Source organism: Leucoraja erinacea, chromosome 8, assembly GCF_028641065.1.
Source record: "Leucoraja erinacea ecotype New England chromosome 8, Leri_hhj_1, whole genome shotgun sequence".
Lineage (NCBI taxonomy): Eukaryota > Metazoa > Chordata > Chondrichthyes > Rajiformes > Rajidae > Leucoraja > Leucoraja erinaceus.
This window is the reverse complement of record NC_073384.1, coordinates 71,280,532-71,300,430: the sequence shown is the minus strand read 5'-3', so window position 1 is coordinate 71,300,430 and position 19,899 is coordinate 71,280,532. Positions and strand designations below refer to the sequence as shown.

Here is a 19,899-nt window from a genome sequence, read left to right as displayed (position 1 = left end):
TGCGCTGTATCTCTAAACTAAACTAAACTAATGGATGTCTCCATCTCCAGATGAAGAGAATCACTTTGCGAATGACTGAATGTAAGCTGATGACATTCATTGGTTTTGAATTGGTCCTTTTTTACCAAACTGGACATGCCTGGGCAATAATTCATCTTTCACGGTGACTGTTGCGATTTATATGATTCATGCTTGGCTGGAGACACAGTTAGTTCTGGATCATAAAAGCACTGTGACCTGGAGGTTATTGCCATCCCTAGATGTTGCTGTATCGTGTGTACTCAGCTGTTTCTTGACAGAGCATGAAGTAAATTCATGCCATTGACTCTACCTGCCATGCTGGGTTTCTCAGATGCAAGGTAAAATGGATCATCGTAGAACCTCTGAAGATTTTTCCATATCCATGTTCACACCTTTGTATTCACATGTTGAGCTCTGTCATCAAAATGTATGATTTGTCCAACGGGTTGAGTTCCCTGCAATTTTCTGTCCATTCACTTTAAAATGTTGATATGCTGACCTCTGTATAAGTCCAATGTGCATATCTCTCTCCTCTTAAATTTACCTTCCAGTATTCCTGCCTTTGTTGTGCCGTCTTGTTCAATTACAACTGACTTTGGATCTGAAGTGAAACCATTTCAAGCAGACTGGAAGAGACTTTATTTGAAATTTAAATCACAGAAACATCACACACAGGTATATGGGAAAGGAGCCTAAACATGTGCTTAAAATGGAAACTCATCTTGTAATCAAATGCTACCTGCATGAATTTTAAATCAGATGTTAGGCAACTAATTTTATGATGGATCATGAAGGATCTATGCTGAGACTTGTTTACGAAATATAAATAAAAGACATAAATGTAGACGGATTGATTCATAAGTTTGCAGATGGCATCAAATTTGGTGCCAATGTACACAGTTAGATATAGATCGGCTACAGAAAGGGGTGGAGAAATAGCAGATGCAGTTTAATCTGAGCAAATGAGAACTGTAGCAGAGTCCCTCCATGACAACTGAAGCGCCACATCTACATTAGTCCCACCAGCGCAACTTTGGCCCAAATTCCTCTAAAACTATGCTATCCATGTACCTGTCCAAATGTGGTTTAAATTTGCTAACTCAGACCTTGTCAATCTAAATGCATGTACATCTTACTGCTATGAATACTCTCCAGTAACCTTCCTATCAAAGTTGGTAGACTCATGTGTATTTAGTTCCTATCCCTTTCCTTGCTGCCCTTCTGAGGCACAACATTTGCCACCGTCCAGTACTTCGACACCTCGCCTGTATTTAATTATGACTCCTCATTCAGGCAAGGCGCCTACAATTCCTTCTCTAGTTTAGTGACCCAGAGGACTAGTCTAGAGGTACAGCATGGAAACAAGCCCTTCGGCCCAACAAATCCACGATCACTGGTACACTAGTTCTATCCTACATCCTAGGGACAATTTACAGAAGCTAATTAACCTACAAACCTGTACATCTTTTGTGGTCACAGGGAGAACATACAAATGCCTGAAAGACAGCACCCACTTAGGCATTTAACTCGCAGGCCTGCCCTGTCTCTATCCATAACTATCTTAAAGAAAATACAACAGTGGTCGCTGGTTCCAAAAGGCTCATCCACGAACACTTCAGCTGCTTGCCCTTCCCTGTTTCCGAAGATTAAACCAAGCATTGCCCTCTGCCGAGTAGGGTCCTCTACATTTTGTCTGAGCAAACTTTCTGAACACATTTGACAAATTCTGGAAGATGTGACTAGTGGTGGGATCCCGTTGGAGGTGGCAACATGCTAATGGCAAGTTTGGCCTTCATAGCAAGAGGAGTTGAGTATAGGAGCAAAGAGGTCCTTCTGCAGTTGCTCAGGGCCCTGGTGAGATCACACCTGGAATATTGTGTGCAGTTTTTGTCCCCAAATTTGATGAAGGACATCGTAGGTTCATGAGGTTAATTCCCAGGATGGCGAGATATGCTGAAAGAATGAGCTTGTATACACTCGAATTTAGAAGGATGAGAGGATATCTTATTGAAACTTATCAGATTGGACACGCTACAGGCAGGAAACAAGTTCCCGATGGTGGGGGAGTCCAGAACCAGGGCCCACAGGTCAACTCCTCTTGTTATGAAGGCCAACATGCCATTAGCATATTGCCACCTCCCACGGGATCCCACCACTAGTCACATCTTCCAGAATTTGTCAAATGTGTTTAGAAAGTTTGCTCAGTCAAAATATAGAGGGCCCTACTCGGGAGAGGGCAATGCTTAATTTAATCTTCGGAAACAGGGAAGGGCAAACGGCTGAAGTGTTCATGGATGAGCCTTTTGGGACCAGCGACCACTGTTGTATTTGCTTTAAGATAGTTATGGATAGAGACAGGGTAGGCCTGCGAGTTAAATGCCTAAATGGGTGCTGTATTTATGGCATTTGTATGTTCTCCCTGTGACCGCAGAAGATGTACAGGTTTGTAGGTTAATCAGCCTCCGTAAATTGTCCCTAGGATGTAGGATAGAACTAGTGTACCAGTGATCGTGGATTCGTTGGGGCGAAGGGCCTGTTTACGTGCTGTACCTCTAGACTAGTCCTCTGGGTTACTAAACCAGAGTAGTAATTGTAGGCGCCTTGCCTGAGAGAGGAGTCATAATTGTCGAAGTACTGGACGGTGGCAAATGTTGTGCCTCAGAAGGGCAGTAAGGAAAGGGATAGGAACTAAATACACATGAGTCTACCAACTGTGATTGGAAAGTTACTGGAGAGTATTCAAAGCAATAAGATGTACATGCATTTACAGTGGCCTCCATCATGTTTGGGACAAATACCTATCAACTGTGAGGAGGATGCTGTGAGAATGCAGGGTGACTTGGACAGGTTGGGGGAGTGGGCAGGTGCATGGCAGATGAAGTTTAAAGCGGATAAATGTGAGGTTATCCACTTTGGCAGCAAAAACAGGAAGGCAGATTACTATCTAAATGGTGTCAAGTTGGGAAAAGGGGCAGTACAACGGGATCTGGGGGTCCTTGTTCATCAGTCTATGAAAGTAAGCATGCAGGTACAGTAGGCAGTGAAGAAAGCGAGTGGTATGTTGGCCTTTATAACAAGAGGAATCGAATATAGGAGCAAAGAGGTCCTTATGCAGTTGTACAGCGTAGGTTTACAAGGTTAATTCCCGGGATGGCGGGACTGTCATATGCTGGGAGAATGGAACAGCTGGGCTTGTACAGTCTGGTGTTTAGAAGGATGAGAGGTGTTCTCATTGAAACATATAAGATTGTTAAGGGTTTGGACACGCTAGAGGCAGTAAACATGTTCCTGATGTTGGGGGAGTCCAGAACCAGGGGCCACAATTTAAGAATAAGGAGTAAGCCATTTAGAACGGAGACAAGGAAACACTTTTTCTCACAGAGAATGGTGAGTCTGTGGAATTCTCTGCCTCAGAGGGCAGTGGAGGCAGGTTCTCTGGATGTTTTCAAGAGAGAGCTAGATAGGGCTCTTAAAAATAGCGGTCAGGGGATATGGGGAGAACGCAGGAACGGGGTACTGATTGGGGATGATCAGCCATGATCACTTTGAAAGGCGGTGCTGGCTCAAAGGGCCGAATGGCCAATTTGAGATTTACACAATAAAAAATCACATGTGGTTAGAGTGCACGTTATTAGATTTTAATAAAGGCCATTTTTATACATTTTGGTTTCACCATGGGGATATTACAGCAGTGTTTATACATAGTCCCCCATTTCAGGGCACCATAATGTTTGTGACACAGCAATGTCATGTAAATGAAAGTAGTCGTGTTTAGTATTTTGTTGCATATCCTTTGCATGCAATGACTGCTTGAAGTCTGTGATTCATGGACAACACCAGTTGCTGGGTGTCTTCTCTGGTGATGCTCTGCCAGGTCTGTATTGCAGCCATCTTTAGCTTATGCTTGTTTTGGGGGCTAGTCCCCTTTCAGATTTCTGGGGTAGACAAAAATGCTGTAGAAACTCAGCGGGTGAGGCAGCATCTATGGAGCGAAGGAATAGGTGACATTTCAGGTCGAAACCCTTCTTCAGATGTTTCAACCCGAAACGTTGCCTATTTCCTTCGCTCCAAAGATGCTGCCTCACCTGCTGAGTTTCTCCAGCATTCTTGTCTACCTTCAATTCTCCAGCATCTGCAGTTCCTTCTTAAACCCTTCAGTTTTCTCTTCAGCATATAAAAGGCATGCTCAATTCAGATCGGGTGATTGAATTGGCCACTCAAGAATCGACCGTTTTTTAGCTTTGAAAAACTCCTTTGTTGCTTTAGCAGTATGTTTGGGATCAATGGGTTTAAGAAGGAACTGCAGATGCTGGAAAATCGAAGGTAGACAAAAATGCTGGAGAAACTCAGTAGGTGAAGAAGGGTTTCGGACCAAAACATTGCCTATTCCCTTTGCTCCATAGATGCTGCCTCACCCGCTGAGTTTCTCCAGCACTTTTGTCTACCTGTTTGGGATCATTGTCTTGCTGTGGGATGACGGTCGGCCAATGTGTTTTGAGGCATTTGTTTGAATTTGAGCAGATAGGATGTGTCTATACACTTCAGAATTCATTATGCTACTACCATCAGCAGTTGTATCATCAATGAAGATAAGTGAGCCAGTACCTTCAGCAGCAATACATGCCCAGGCCATAACACCCCCACCATCGTGTTTCACAGATGAGGTGGTATGCTTTGGATCTTGGGCAGTTCCTTCTCTCCTCCATATTTTGTTCTGGCCATCACTCTGATATAAGTTAATCTTCATCTAATCTGTCCACAAGACCTTTTCCAGAACTGTGGTTGCTCTTTTAAATACTTCTTGGCAAACTGTAACCTGGCCATCCTATTTTTGCAGCTAACCAGTGGTTTGCATCTCTGTATTTCTGTTCATGAAGTCTACTGCGGACAGTGGTCATTGACAAATCCACACCTGACTCCTGAAGAGTGTTTCTGATCTGTCGGACAGGTGTTTGGGGATTTTTCATTATTATAGAGAGAATTCTTCTGTCATCAGCTGTGGAGATCTTCCTTGGCCTGCCAGTCCCTTTGCGATCTCTTTCTTCTTAATGATATTCCAAACAGTTGATTTTGGTAAGCCTAAGGTTTGGCTGATGTCTCTAACAGTTTTATTCTTGTTTCAGTCTCACAATGGCTTATTTGACTTTCATTGGCACAACTTTGGTCCTCATGTTGATAAAAGTTTTCAAAGGTGATGGAAAGACTGGAGGAAAGACTAGGTGCAGAGAGCTCTCTTATACCTGCATTAAGGAGGCATTTAAACACACCTGAGCAATTACAAACACCTGTGAAGCCACGTGTCCTAAACATTATGGTGCCCTGAAATGAGGTGGCTATGTCTAAACACAGCTGTAATTTCAACATGGTGAAACCAAAATGTGTAAAAATGGTCTTTAATAAAATCTGACAATATGCAATTTAACCACATGTGATTTTTTTTCTATTACAAATCTCAAATTGTGGAGGACAGAGGCAAATAAATAAACGATGGGTCTTTGTCCCACACATTATGGAAGGCACTGGAAATAGACAAGGGCTAATTAGGGATAGTCAGCACGGTATAGCAAATGCAAAACACATTTGGACCGGTACACGGATAGCATAGTTTTAGAGGCATTTGGGCCAAAGTTGGGCAGATGGGACTAATGTAGATGGGGCGCTTCAGTCGTCAGGGAGGGACCCCGCTACAGTTCTCATTTGGATTTCTCCACCCCTTTCTGTAGCTGATCTATATCTTACTACGTACATTGGCAGCAAATATGGTGCCACCTGCAAACTTCTGAATCAATCCGTCTACATTTATGTCATTTATTTATATATCGCAAACAAGTCTCAGCATAGATCCTTCATGACCCGTCATAAAATAAGTTGCCTGACATCTAATTTAAAATTCATGCAGGGAGCATTTGATTACAAGATGAGTTCCCATTTTAAGCACAGGTTTAGGCTCCTTTCCCATATATCTGTGTGTGATGTCTCTGTGATTTAAATTTCAAATAAAGTCCCTTCCGATCTGCTTGAAATGGTTTCTCTTCAGATCCAAAGTCAGATCCCAGTTGTAATTGAACAAGACGGCACAACAAAGGCAGGAATACTGGAAGGTAAATTTAAGAGGAGAGAGATATGCACATTGGACGTATACAGAGGTCAGCATATCAACATTTTAAAGTGAATGGACAGAAAATTGCAGGGAACTCAACCCGTTGGACAAATCATACATTTTGATGACAGAGCTCAACATGTGAATACAAAGGTGTGAACATGGATATGGAAAAATCTTCAGTCAGAGGTGCTACGATGATCCATTTTACCTTGCATCTGAGAACCCCAGCATGGCAGGTAGAGTCAATGGCATGAATTTACTTCATGCTCTGTCAAGAAACAGCTGAGTACACACGATACAGCAACATCTAGGGATGACAACAACCTCCAGGTCACAGTGCTTTTATGATCCAGAACTAGCTGTGTCGCCAGCCAAGTATGAATCATATAAATCGCAACAGTCACCTTGAAAGATGAATTATTGCCCAGGCATGTCCAGTTTGGTAAAAAGGACCAGTTTAAAACTAATTAATGTCATCAGCTTACATTCAGTCATTCGCAAAGTGATTCTCTTCATCTGGAGATGGAGACATCCATTAGTTTAGTTTAGTTTAGAGATGCAGCGCGGAAACAGGCCCTTCGGCCCACCGGGTCCGCGCCGACCAGCGGTGCCCGCACATGAACACCATCCTACACATACTAGGGACAATTTTCACATTTACACCAAGCCAATTAACCTACAAACCTGCACGTCTTTGGAGTGTGGAAAGAAACCGAAGATCTGGGAGAAAACCGGCGTGGTCACGGGCAGAACGTACAAACTCCGTACGGCCAGCACCCGTAGTCAGGATCGAACCCGGATCTCCGGCACTGCATTTTACTGTAAGGCAGCAACTCTACCGCTGTGCCACCGTGACCGCCCTGCTTTCCTTCAAATTCAGACACAGCCCTTAGACAGATAAAGGAGCAACGTGCCATAGATGGGGACAAGTGTGATCTGCCTTCAATTTCAAAATCACACTCTTGTAAAATTGAAAACAGTGGGAATGAGCAGTAAAAAACATTATACTGGTTGAAGGTATACCTTGCTGGCTAACATATTTGATATTGATTATTGCCAGCATCAGGGATTGCTTGAGGAGCCCCTCAGGGCATTGTCCTACACTGAACCACCTTCACCAGTGTCCCTACATTCACCCTTACGGCTAGAACATATTCAGTTCTATTGCAAATTCCCACTTGGGATGAAAAAAGACAGGCAGCATCTCTGGAGAGAAGGAATGGATGACGTTTCGGGTCATCCATGGTTGTTTGTCGGGTTGGAGGCAGGTGACTAGTGGGGTGCCTCAGGGATCGGTGTTGGGTCCTTTGTTGTTTGTCATGTACATCAATGATCTGGATAAAGGTGTGGTAAATTGGATTAGTAAGTATGCAGATGATAGCAAGATAGGGGGTGTTGTGGATAATGAAGAGGATTTCCAAAGTCTACAGAGTGATTTAGGCCATTTGGAAGAATGGGCTGAACGATGGCAGATGGAGTTTAATGCTGATAAATGTGAGGTGCTACACCTTGGCAGGACAAATCAAAATAGGATATACATGGTAAATGGTAGGGAATTGAAGAATACAATTGAACAGAGGGATCTGGGAATAACCGTGCATAGTTCCTTGAAGGTGGAATCTCATATAGATAGGGTGGTAAAGAAAGCTTTTGGTATGCTAGCCTTTATAAATCAGAGCATTGACTATAGAAGCTGGGATGTAATGTTAAAATTGTACAAGGCATTGGTGAGACCAAATCTGGAGTATGGTGTACAATTTTGGTCGCCCAATTATAGGAAGGATGTCAACAAAATAGAGAGAGTACAGAGGAGATTTACTAGAATGTTGCCTGGGTTTCAACAACTAAGTTACAGAGAAAGGTTGAATAAGTTAGGTCTTTATTCTCTGGAGCGCAGAATGTTAAGGGGTGACTTGATAGAGGTCTTTAAAATGATGAGAGGGATAGACAGAGTTGATGTGGACAAGCTTTTCCCTTTGAGAATAGGGAAGATTCAAACAAGAGGACATGACTTCAGAATTAAGGGACAGAAGTTTAGGGGTAATATGAGAGGGAACTTCTTTACGCAGAGAGTGGTAGCGGTGTGGAATGAGCTTCCAGTGGGAGGCAGGTTCGTTGGTATCATTTAAAAATAAATTGGATAGGCATATGGATGAGAAGGGAATGGAGGGTTATGGTATGAGTGCAGGCAGTTGGGACTAAGGGAAAAGAGTTGCTCAGCACGGACTTGTAGGGCCGACATGGAGGGCCATTTCCGTGCTGTAATTGTTATATGGTTATATGGGTCTTGACCCTACTTCAGGCTAGTCAGGGGAAATGGAAACGAGAGATATAGACGGTGATGTAGAGGGAGATAGATCAAATGAATGAAGAGCCCTCTAACTTTCTCTAACATTAAGTAACCCCTGCACTCCCTCTCTCTCTATCCCTCTCCCACCCACGTCACACCAAGTTCCCTTTCTCACTTACCAAACGGCCTTTCCTTTACAATCGTTACTTTTTTGCATATCTTTCATTCATTTGTTCTATATCTCTCTACATCACTGCCTTTATTTCCCATTTCCCTTTCCCCGACTAGTCTGAAGATGGGTCTCCACCAAAAAGGTCACCCTTTCCTTCTCTCCGGAGATGCTGCCTGTCCCGCTGAGTTACTCTGGTAACTTTCATGTTGGGGCTAACAAGAGGTCTAACGCGCACATCTGTAAATGGTCAACGTCCATCTTCACTAACGTACCTAATCACCTCTCCTTTAAACGGCAAAGGCATTACGCTCACACTATTCCTCACCATTAATATCCTTGGATTATCGTTGGCTGAAAAATTTAAGATCAAACACAAACACAATGGCTGTGAAAACAAGTCATGGTCTGGGTATTCTGCAGTCTTGTCTCACGTTCAAAAAATTATTATTAAAAAACTCCTTTTCTCCAGAGATGTTGTCTGACCCGCTGAGTTACTCCAGCTTTTTGCGTCTATCTTCGGTTTAAACCAGCATCTGTAGTTCTTTCCTACACATTCAAAGCATCAATGCCTTTTTGTCCCCTTAGATGCATTTGTCATGATTCGTGCAGCAACAACAATATTCAAAAACTCAACTCGAAGCAGCCTGTTACCATTAACACATCCTCCATCCCACCAGGGACATCAAACATCTGCTCCCTCACTGAAGGAGGAATGTAGCTGTAGTGTGCAGTCCACAAGGGCCAGAGCATCAAAGTGCCAAGTTTTACTGCAGTGGCTTCTGAAGCCCTTAAATTCTACCACCTGAAAGGGCAAGTGTAGGAAGTATTTTGGAACGCTGTCAAGTATTTGAGCACACAACGTTCTGGTTCAGAAATATATTGCTGTTCCTTCATCATCACTGATCAAATTCCTTGAACCCCCCCTGCTCACTGACAAATGGAAGGGCAGAAGTTGTTCAAGAAGGTGGCACAACATCAGCTTTTCAAGGCCATTAGGGATGGATAACAAGTCTTGGCCTTACGGGGCTGTCCCACTGTACGAGCTAATTCAAGAGCTCTCCCGAGTTTAAAAAAAAAATCAAACTTGTGGAAAAAAAGTAGAATGTACGTAGCGGGTACGTCGGAGCTCGGGACGTCTCTTAGCGGCTCGTAACGCTAACGGCAGGTACTCGGGAAACGCGGTAAGCTCAGGAAGACTCGTAAAGATTTTTCAACGAGTTAAAAAAATGTCCACGAAATCCCCAAGTACCTACGAGACGTTATTACCGTAATTCTCCGAGTTCGAATCAGGGGAAACTCGGGAATCTTGAATTAGCTCGTACAGTGGGACAACCCCATAACCAGTGACCCCAATGAACTGCGAATGATTAACATAGAAATGCTGCAACAGAAATTCACAAAACAATTGATGAAGTGGTTCAAGGATTTCAAAGCTTGGAGCTACTTACCAGGTGGTCTGACAATAATCAGTGGGTTATCTGTAGAAATGGAAACATTATTATTAAAAAAGCAAGTAACAATTTGATTAACCCTCATCAATGAAACAAGGGTAAAGCATTGCTTTAACAACCAACTCCGAAATGAAAATGTAGGAATTTATTTTTTTAAAACATGATATTGACATCCGACAGTTTCTTGTTCTACCAACACATCCCTTGATTGCCCAATGCACAGAAATCCTTTGATCTCAGTCTTCCACATTAATTGAGTTCCATTGACTTATAACACAGATTTCCATCCCACAGAGTGTAAAAAGTATCTTATTTTCATTCTGAATGGTTCACGCCCTATCCCAGGACAAGGATATCACTTTTTCACTCTGCAGTATGTCAATATCCATCTTGTCAAAGCCTCCAGAGATTATTCATCACTATCATCTCAGGACTCAGCCAAGTCAACATATACTCTACTTCAACATAGATTGCCCAGAAAAGATGTGATCAATGCCAAGTCTCATAGCAGCTACATGAGTCTGCCAAGTCCAAAGATGGCGTGATAATTTGTAAAATTTGAAGAATATAACAGGGCGATTTCAGCAATTCTACTAATGAGTTTAGTGATTTAATTTAGTTTAGTTTAGAGATACAGCGCGGAAACAGGCCCTTTGGCCCACCGAGCTCACGTTCAGCGTATGTCAACACTATCCTACACACATTAGAGACAAATTTACATTTATGGAAAGCTAATTAACCTGCAAACTTGTACATCTTTGTAGTGTGGGAGGAAACCGAAGATCTCAGCGGTCACGGTGGTGCAGCGGTAGTGTTGCTGCCTTACAGCGAATGCAGCGCCGGAGACCCGGGTTTGATCACGACTACGGGTGCTGTCTGTACAGAGTTTGTACGTTCTCCCCGTGACCTGCGTGGGTTTTCTCCAAGATCTTCGGTTTCCTCCCACATTCCAAAGACGTAAAGGTTTGTAGGTTAATTGGCTCGGTAAATGTTAAAATTGTCCCTAGTGCGTGTGGGATACTGTTAATGTGCGGGGATCGCTGGTCGGCACGGACCCGGTGGGCCAAAGGGCCTGTTTCCGCGCTGTATCTCTGAACTCAACTAAAAAAATCTTGGAGAAAACCCACGCTGTCACAGGGAGAACGTACAAACTCCGTACAGACAGCATCCGGGGTCGGGATTGAACCCGGGTCTCCGGCATTGAAAGCACAGTATGGCAGCAACTCTACCGCTAGGCCATCGTGCCGCCTGCAATGTAATAATGAAACCAAGAAAGATAGCCAGTTTCAGGATTTGGCCGCTGAGAAGGTAAAGCTTAGTTTAGTTTAGAGATACAACGCAGAAACGCTCCTTTGGCCCACCGCGTCCGCGGCCACCATTCATCACATGTTCAAACCAGTTCTATGTTATCTCATTTTCATATCCATTCCCTACACATTTGGAGCAATTTACTGAGGGCAATTAATCTATAAACCTACACGTCATTTGGAAATGGGAGGAGACCAGCGCAACCAGTGGAAATCCACGTGGCTCAAGGACAAACATGCAAACTCCACACATATAGGCCAGGATCGCCCCAGGGTCTCTGCGGCCTCCAAAGAGATGTGCTCTGCAGAGGAAGCCCATCATTGCTAGACTGATGCTGCAGCAATGTATACAAGGAGTACAACATTTAAAAGGGGGTCGTGGCTAAATCAGAACTTTCTGTATCCAGTCAGTGGTTGTGGCAATAGAGTGAGAGATAGAATTAGAGACGGTCAAATTAAGAGCTTCATGCTCATGTTAGTAATAGGAGGAGAATTTAGCATAATCATGTATCAAGCTCAACTTCAACATGACAGAAACAACAGATGGCAGATATCCACAACAGACGAGGGGTGGGGGTGGCCAGGGGAAGCAATGTATAGATGGCAAGCTTAGTTTTATTGGTGTTCAGTTGTAGACTTCACTGGGACACGGGCGCAGAGGTAGAGTTGCTGCCTTACAGCGCCAGAGATCTGGGTTCGATCCTAACTACAGGTGCTGTCTGTATGGAGTTTGCACGTTCTGCCCGTGATCGCATGGTTTTTCTCCGGGTGTTCCGGTTTCCTCCCACATTCTAACGATGTACAGATTTGTAGTTTGATTGGCTTTGGTAAAAATGATAACTTGTCCCTAGTGTATAGGATAGTGCAAGTGCATGGCGCGGACTCAGTGGGCCGAATGGCCTGTGTCGTCGCTGTAAAGTGCCTGTCCCACTTTGGCATAATTTGTGCGTCATTTACGTGACATCATTTACGCATCACGACGCACGACGTGCGCATGGTACGTGGTGGCGTAGGCAGTGACGCGCACGGTGCCCCAGGATTTTGAGATGTACAAAATCTGCACTGCGAGACGTGCAAATGGTCGCCCAAGTGGGACAGGCCCTTAACTCTAAACTAAATTAATCTTCGCCATCCAATCTTCCTTCTTGACCAGCTCGAGAAAATAATTCAGGCCAAGATTCACTTTATTTTGGACCTATATTTTGCATTGGCTTAAATGGAAAGAATGGCAGGGTCATTTAATTGTACCACATGTGTTATTTTGGGGGTTCTTGCAATAATCTGCAAAGTACATGGCTTGTTTCATTAATACGAATTAATACATTTAAGATATTAAAATCAATTTCAAAAGTTGCCCCTGTTGATTTGAACAGTTTTTAGCTGGTGTGTCTATTACAATAACTTAATGGTAAATGCCATACATTACCTGATTCTGTAACGTAAGACAAGGTTTCACTAATGGGACCATAACCAAATGGATTTTTTGCTTGAATTTTAAAATAATATCTGAAAAAAAAAGCAAATATTAACAATTATTTAGCCTATATAGCTGGACTCAGTTCTACATCAGTTAGATTAAACTACAGCGCATAGTACAGGTGCACAACCTTTTATCCGAAGATCCAAATAACGAAAACCTCCGAATAGCGGACATTTTTTCAGTCCTTGAAGAAAGGTCCTTGAAAACGTTCACCGAGGGCGGCCCGCAGAGGTGACAGCGGAACCTCCGGTCGGTCCTCGAAGAAAGGGGAACTAAATCCCCATTCATAAAAGAGAAGGTGAGGGTATATCGCGCGGGAGGGTTAATAATTGACAATCTGCTGCTGCCTGCCCGCTGAGTTAAAAAGTTCCCACGGTAGACTCACGATACACAGTGTATCGTGAGTCTTGCGTGGGAACTTTTTAACTCAGCGGGCAGGCAGCAGCAAATTGTCGCTCCCTTCAGTTTCACCCCACCTACACCCCTCTGCTTCCCGGCCATGTGTGTGACCCCTTCCCTCCCCTCTCCAGCTCCCCGCGCATTGCACCGGCGCGGGGGCTTTGCACTGTCTTCACGTTGGAGCCAGTGCCAGTCATCGGAGACGTCAGGACCAACGGGACACCGGCCCCCAGGCCCACTGCAAGCACGGAGATCCCAGAGACCCACAGCCAGCAGCAGCCCAGCCCCGTTCCAATTCCAGAGGAGCACGCTCTCCGCTGTCCCCGTAGGAACAGAAGCTGATGGCTCGGGCTTGGACGTCTCCGGCCACCCCCCTGTACAGGAGCTGAGACTGGGAACTGTGGGGTTGTTTGCAGTTGCAGAGGGAGGGGGCAAGGGCGGTACAGTTCCCAGTCTCAGCTCCATTCCAGGGGGGTGACCGGAGACGTCAGGACCAACGGGATACCGACTGCAAGCACGGAGATCCCATAGACCCACAGCCAGCAGCAACTCTAGCCCAGCCCCGCTCCAACTCCAGAGGAACCCGGGTTGCGGATGAGGGGGCGCAGCTCGGGCTGTGGGCGAACTGCCACTTGTCGCTGTAGCGGCGCATCGGGGAGCGGGTTCCTGTTGGTCCTGACGTCTCCGGCCATCCCCCTGGACAGGAGCTGAGAGACGTCAGGACCACCAGAAGCTGCTCCCCGATGCGCCGCTACATCGACAAGTGGCAGTTCGCCCACAGCCCGAGCTGCGCCCCCCTCATCGGGACACCGACCCCCAGGCCCACTGCAAGCACGGAGATCCCAGAGACTCACAGCCAGCAACAACTCTAGCCCAGCCCCGCTCCAACTCCAGAGGAACCCGGGTTGCGGATGAGGGGGCGCAGCTCGGGCTGTGGGCAAACTGCCACTTGTCGCCGTAGCGGCTCCGTAGCGGCCCATCGGGGAGCAGATTCCTCTGGAGTTGGAGGGACAGGGAGACACAGCGGCTTTTGAGAATGGTGGGCAATCACTTCCAAAGTTCTGCCCACACAGTCAGTACACCTCTCCTACACTTGTCTCCCGCACTAAGATCATCTCGCAGAGAATGATCCCAGCCTAACCCTCCCTATTCTCTCCTATTCTGCAAGAAAAAACTACATTGAAGACTCAAACTCGCGATCGAGTAACTGCCGGGATCGAGGCGCAAACTCGCGACCTTGCGGATACGAGCCGAGCACGCTACCACTGAGCCAGCCGTTAAAATCTACGCTAAAAATCTTCCATTCCGAAAGCCGAACAATTCTGAATTACGAAAAGTGTCTGGTCCCAAGGCTTTCGGATAAAAGGTTGTGCATCTGTACACAAAAAGCCCTCTCGGATTTTAATGTGGAGCAGTAGGTAGAAGTTAAAAGAGCGTTCATTTTCCAGAATGGGACAGCCGCAACAGGCAAAATGAAAATCAGTACACTCTCAGAAAATGCACAACGTTACCTGAGCAAAAACACTGCCCTCAAATTCCCTTTTGTCTGTTTCTGATATCTTTCTCCCTTTTCTGGATCTCCCCGTCTCCATCACAGGGAACTGATCATCAACTGACATCCACTCCTAAAGGGCCTGTCCCACTTTCCCGAGTTATTAACGAATTTTCCCCGAGTTATTCACAAATTCTCCGGAGTTTTCTCATCGATTCAAACTCGCACAATGTTCGTATCCGGTCCGTAGGAGGCCGTAGGACAATAGACAATAGGTGCAGGAGTTGGCCATTCGGCCCTTCGAGCCAGCACCACCATTCAATGTGATCATGGGTGATCATCCCCAATCAGTACCCCGTTCCTGCCTTCTCCCCATATCCCCTGACTCCGCTACTTTTAAGAGCCCTATCTAGCTCTCTCTTGAAAGCATCCAGAGAACTGGCCACCACCGTCCTCTGAGGCAGAGAATTCCACAGACTCACCACTCTCTGTGAGAAAAAGTGTTTCCTCGTCTCCGTTCTAAATGGCTTACTCCTTATTCTTAAACTGTGGCCCTTAGTTCGGGACTCCCCAAGAGTCCGTGGATATATCGTAGCGGCTCATTTTGCCAGCCGTAGGTACTCGGGGCATCCTCCCGACTATTTATTTACTCGTGGACATTTTTTATCGGGCTGGAAAAAACATCCCGACTTAGCATCTCATCACCTAGATGCTGCTGCACCCGCTGAGTTTCTCCAGCATTTTTGTGTACCTTCGATCTTCCAGCATCTGCAGTTCCTTCTTGAACTCCCGACTTACCTGATGCCCCGAGTACCTACGGCTGGCATTAGGAGTGGCTAAGACGTATCCTACGGCCTCCTATGGAACTGTTACGAACATTCTGCGAGTTTGAATCAAGGGGAAAACTCGGGAGAATCCGTGAATAACTCGGGAAAGTGGGACAGGCCCATTACCTACCGACCCCCACAGTTATCTGGACTACATCAACTCCCACCCTCCCAGGCGCCATCCCCTATTTCTCATCTCCATCGTTTCTGCTCCCAACATGAGGCTTTCCACTCTGGGGCACCCGACGTGCTCCCTTCCTTTAGTAAATGTGATTTCCCGTCCGAATGTTGTTAATGGGTCTCTCATCCACATCTCCTCTGTGCCCCGCACGGATCAAAGATTGAGTTGCATTGGTCCTTGCTTTTCACCCCACCCACTTCCAACACATCACTCTCTGACATTGCCGCCACCTTCATCGAACCCTGCCACCAACACCATCTTCCCATACCCGCCCCTTACTGTTTTCCACAGAGACTGCTACCTCTGCAACTCATCCCTTCCCCCAAAACCCCCTCCCCTCTCTACGTACTTGCCCTGGCAACCTCTGTCCCTACACCTCCTCCTCATGTCCATCCAGGTGCCCCAGTAGCTCAGCCAGGTGAGATAGAGGTTCACAAGCATCTCCTCTAACTTCTACATCGGTGAGACCGAGCGTAGGCTTGGCGATCGTTTCGCCGAACACCTCCGCTCGGTCCGCATTAACCAACCTGATCTCCCGGTGGCTCAGCACTTCAACTCCCCCTCCCATTCCAAATCCGACCTCTCTGTCCTGGGCCTCCTCCATGGCCAGAGTGAGCACCACCGGAAATTGGATGAGCAACGCCTCATATTCCGCTTAGGCAGTCTGCACCCTAGCGGCATAAACATTGAATTCTCCAATTTCCGGTAGCCTTTGCTGTCTCCTCCCCTTCTCAGCTCTCCCTCGGCCCTCGGGCTCCTCCTCTTCCTTGTTACTTTCTTCTCCCCCAACCCCCCCCCCCCCCCCACACAGTCTGAAGAAGGGTTTCGGCCCGAAACGTTGCCTATTTCCTTCACTCCATGGATGCTGCTGCACCCGCTGAGTTTCTCCAGCACTTTTGTCTACTCCCCTCTAACCTCCTGTACTGTATTCCGTGATCTCAATGTGGCTTCCTTTACATCAGCGAAACCAAGCATAGACTAGGCGATTATTTCCCCGAACACTTGCACTCGGTCCTACCAACGCCGGCTGGAGCTCCTATTTTCTAACAATTTGAGCTTAGCCTGGTTTAGTTTCGAGATACAATGTGGAAGCAGACCCTTCAATTCCACACCAACCTGCAACTATCACTAGCCTACACACACTAGGGACAATTTACAATTTTACCAGGCAATTAGCCTACAAACTTGTACATCTGTGGCAGGAAACCGGAGAAAACCCACACAGGTAACGGGGTGAACATGCAAACTCTGTACAGACAGCACCCCTAGTCAGGATTGAACCCAAGCCTCAGGCGTTTGAAGGCTGCAACTTTACCGCTGTGGCGCCATGCCACCCTGCAGCACATTGTGTCTTTTTTTTGTAAAACAGCATCTGCAGTTCCTTGTGTCTACAATATACCAAATGTTCTTGTCACAGCCCAGTTCTTCTTATGGAACAGATAGGCTGCTAAATATTTAGTTGCGTAAAAGCATGTGAAAAACGATTTCTTAGATAGGTGACAACCTATAGCTGAGGGAAGGGATTGATTGACAGCAACTGTTAGTGTAAGGAAAATAATCATATTGGGAACTTTAATTATGAAATTATCATCCAGAAACACGCGTATCTATTGTTCCACATGAATATCTCAAGAGGTGTAAGAGAATGTATTTCTGAAGACTAATCAAACTTGTTCACAGGACTTGAAGGATCCATCCCAGGATATTGAAAGAGGAGAGGGCAGGAGCCTTGATGAAGATCTTTGGATCTTCTTGTGTCCTGCAGTTCTGTTCTCGCTCTCCCTCTGCCCAGATGAAACAAGGATAGAGTTCCAATAGGTCGTACCCATATCTCCAACTCTCCCATATCTAACACTTCATTCTCTGACTTTTCCGCTACCTTCACTGTGATTCCACCAGTCACATAATTCCCTTTCCCGCCCTTTTCCGCCTTCTGCACCTCCCCAAGTACTTTCCCCTGCAAGACATGTCCCTGCACCTCCTTTGGTTCCTTCAAATCCATTCAGGGATCCCAGCAGTCTTAGCAGGTGAGACAGAGGTTCATGTGCACCTCCTCCAACCTCATCTACTGCATTCAGTGCTCTCGATGTAGCCTCCTGTACATAGGAGGGACAGAGCGTAGATTAGACAACCGTTTTGTCAAACACTTGAGCTTGGTCTGCCAAGGACTGCTGGATTTCCCAGTTGCTAACTATTTTAACTCGTCTTCCCACTCAGACCTTTCTGTCCTGGGCCTCCTCCATTGCTAAAGTGAGGTCACGTGGTAAGACTGCTGGGGTCCCTGAATGGATTCATTCTCAAATTTTAGGTAACAAACCCCCCACCACCACCTCTTTAGCCTCCTCCCTTCCCTGTACACCACCTGGATGTGTACCCTTTTCTCCGTTTCCCGTTCCACCTAATTTCTTCCTATGACTTAAAAATTCTCGTTTCTTCTATTCCTATCTCCTCATCTCACACGTTTTGTATTTTCATCTTTAGCCTTGGTCCAATGGTCTGCCGATCAAAGAAAACCCTCAACTATATCCCCTATCACTTGCCAGGCTTTGTCTCACCCCCACCTCTCTTCCAGCTTTCTCTCCCCGAATATAATCATTCTGTTTCCCATGTTTAGTTTTAGTTTAGTTTAGAGATACAGCACAGAAACAGGCCCTTCATCCCATCGAGTCCGCACCAACCAATGATCCCCGTACATTTACACTATCCTACACACACTAAGGGCAATTTACATTTATACCAAGTCAATTAACCTACAAACCTGTACGTCTTTGGAGTGTGGGAGGAAACTGAAGATCTCAGAGAAAACCCAGGCGGTCACGGGGAGAACGTACAAACTCCGTATAGACAGCACCTGCACAGCTCATACCCAGTGGGGTTGCAAGCAGTGTAATGCTCCCCGTCCCACTTAGGAAACCTGAACAGAAACCTCTGGAGACTTTGCGCCCCACCCAAGGTTTCCGTGCCATTCCCGGAGGTTGCAGGTGGTTGCCGGAGGTTGCAGGTAGTGGAAGCAGGTAGGGAGACTGACAAAAACCTGCAGGAACCGCACGGAAACCTTGGGTGGGGCGCAAAGTCTCCAGAGATTTCCGTTCAGGTTTCCTAAGTGGGACAGGGGCATAAGGCAGTAACTCCACCACTCTGCTGCACCACCATGCCACCCTAACAGTCTTACAGTAAAGCATCTCTTGTTTTGCAGGAGTGCATCTCTGAAAATGTAATACACTGGGTGTAACAGAAGGAGGAACAGTTCCTAATGTCAGACAACATAATCAATCAGGGTACTCAAACTCAAAGGCAAACAAATCAATCCTCTAACACTCTATGTTAATTAGATATATTTATGTCAGGCTTGAGGTATTTGGGGATCATGGGAATAAACTGCCTTTGGAAAGATAAACACATTCTAATCTTGGCTGGAAATAAATTCATGCTGCAATGTGCTTTAAAAAGGCAGAACAAGCTGCATACCTGCAAAAACATCACTGTTGAACACTATAAAATGGGAAACAAACTTCCCGGCTGCAAATTACAAAGTACCATATTGAATTAACATATTATTTTACAATCTGGATATTGCTGGTGTGGTCTTGATGAACCATGATATAAAGGAACTTACACCTTCAGAATCAAGGTAAATAAATCAAGATAGTACTACACTATGCAGGAGAAACAAAAATCTTTACTAATGGGCCTGTCCCACTTATGCAACTTTTTCGGAGACTGCCGGCACCCGTCATAGGTCGACAAAAATTTTCAACATGTTGAAAATCCAGCGGCGACCAGAACAAGGTACAACTCTTTGGGCGACTACTCACGATCATACAGGCTTCACCCTGCGATAGGGTGGGCACATCATCCGAGGACGTACACACCATTGAGGATAGATGGGGATACTGTGGATAGGGTGAGCTGCTTTAAATACCTGGGAGTCCACATCTCTGAGGATATGACATGGACATCACACGCCTCAGCACTCGTGAGTAAGGCAAGGCAGCGCCTTTACCACCTCAGGCAATTGAGAACATTCAGAGCGTCTCCAAGGATCCTCCAGTGCTTCTACTCAGCGGCTGTGGAAAGCATCTTGTCCGGAAATATTACAATCTGGTTTGGGAACTGCTCTGCCCAGGACAAGAAGGCTCTGCAGAGAGTAGTGCGTTCGGCCGAACGCACTATGGG

The 19,899-nt window shown here is 45.8% G+C and overlaps 1 protein-coding gene across 2 annotated transcripts in view; it reads right to left on the bottom strand.

Annotated features, from left to right (window-relative positions):
• fndc1 (fibronectin type III domain containing 1) overlaps positions 1-19,899 on the bottom strand; it is a 202,318-nt gene that overhangs the window by 25,955 nt on the left and 156,464 nt on the right. For both annotated transcript variants that reach the window (XM_055639966.1, XM_055639967.1), the window contains exons 18-19: positions 12,771-12,850; positions 10,035-10,064 (exon numbers count right to left, since the gene is read on the bottom strand). In XM_055639966.1, the coding sequence (XP_055495941.1) occupies positions 10,035-10,064; positions 12,771-12,850 (110 nt within the window). The remainder of the gene's footprint in view (positions 1-10,034; positions 10,065-12,770; positions 12,851-19,899) is intronic.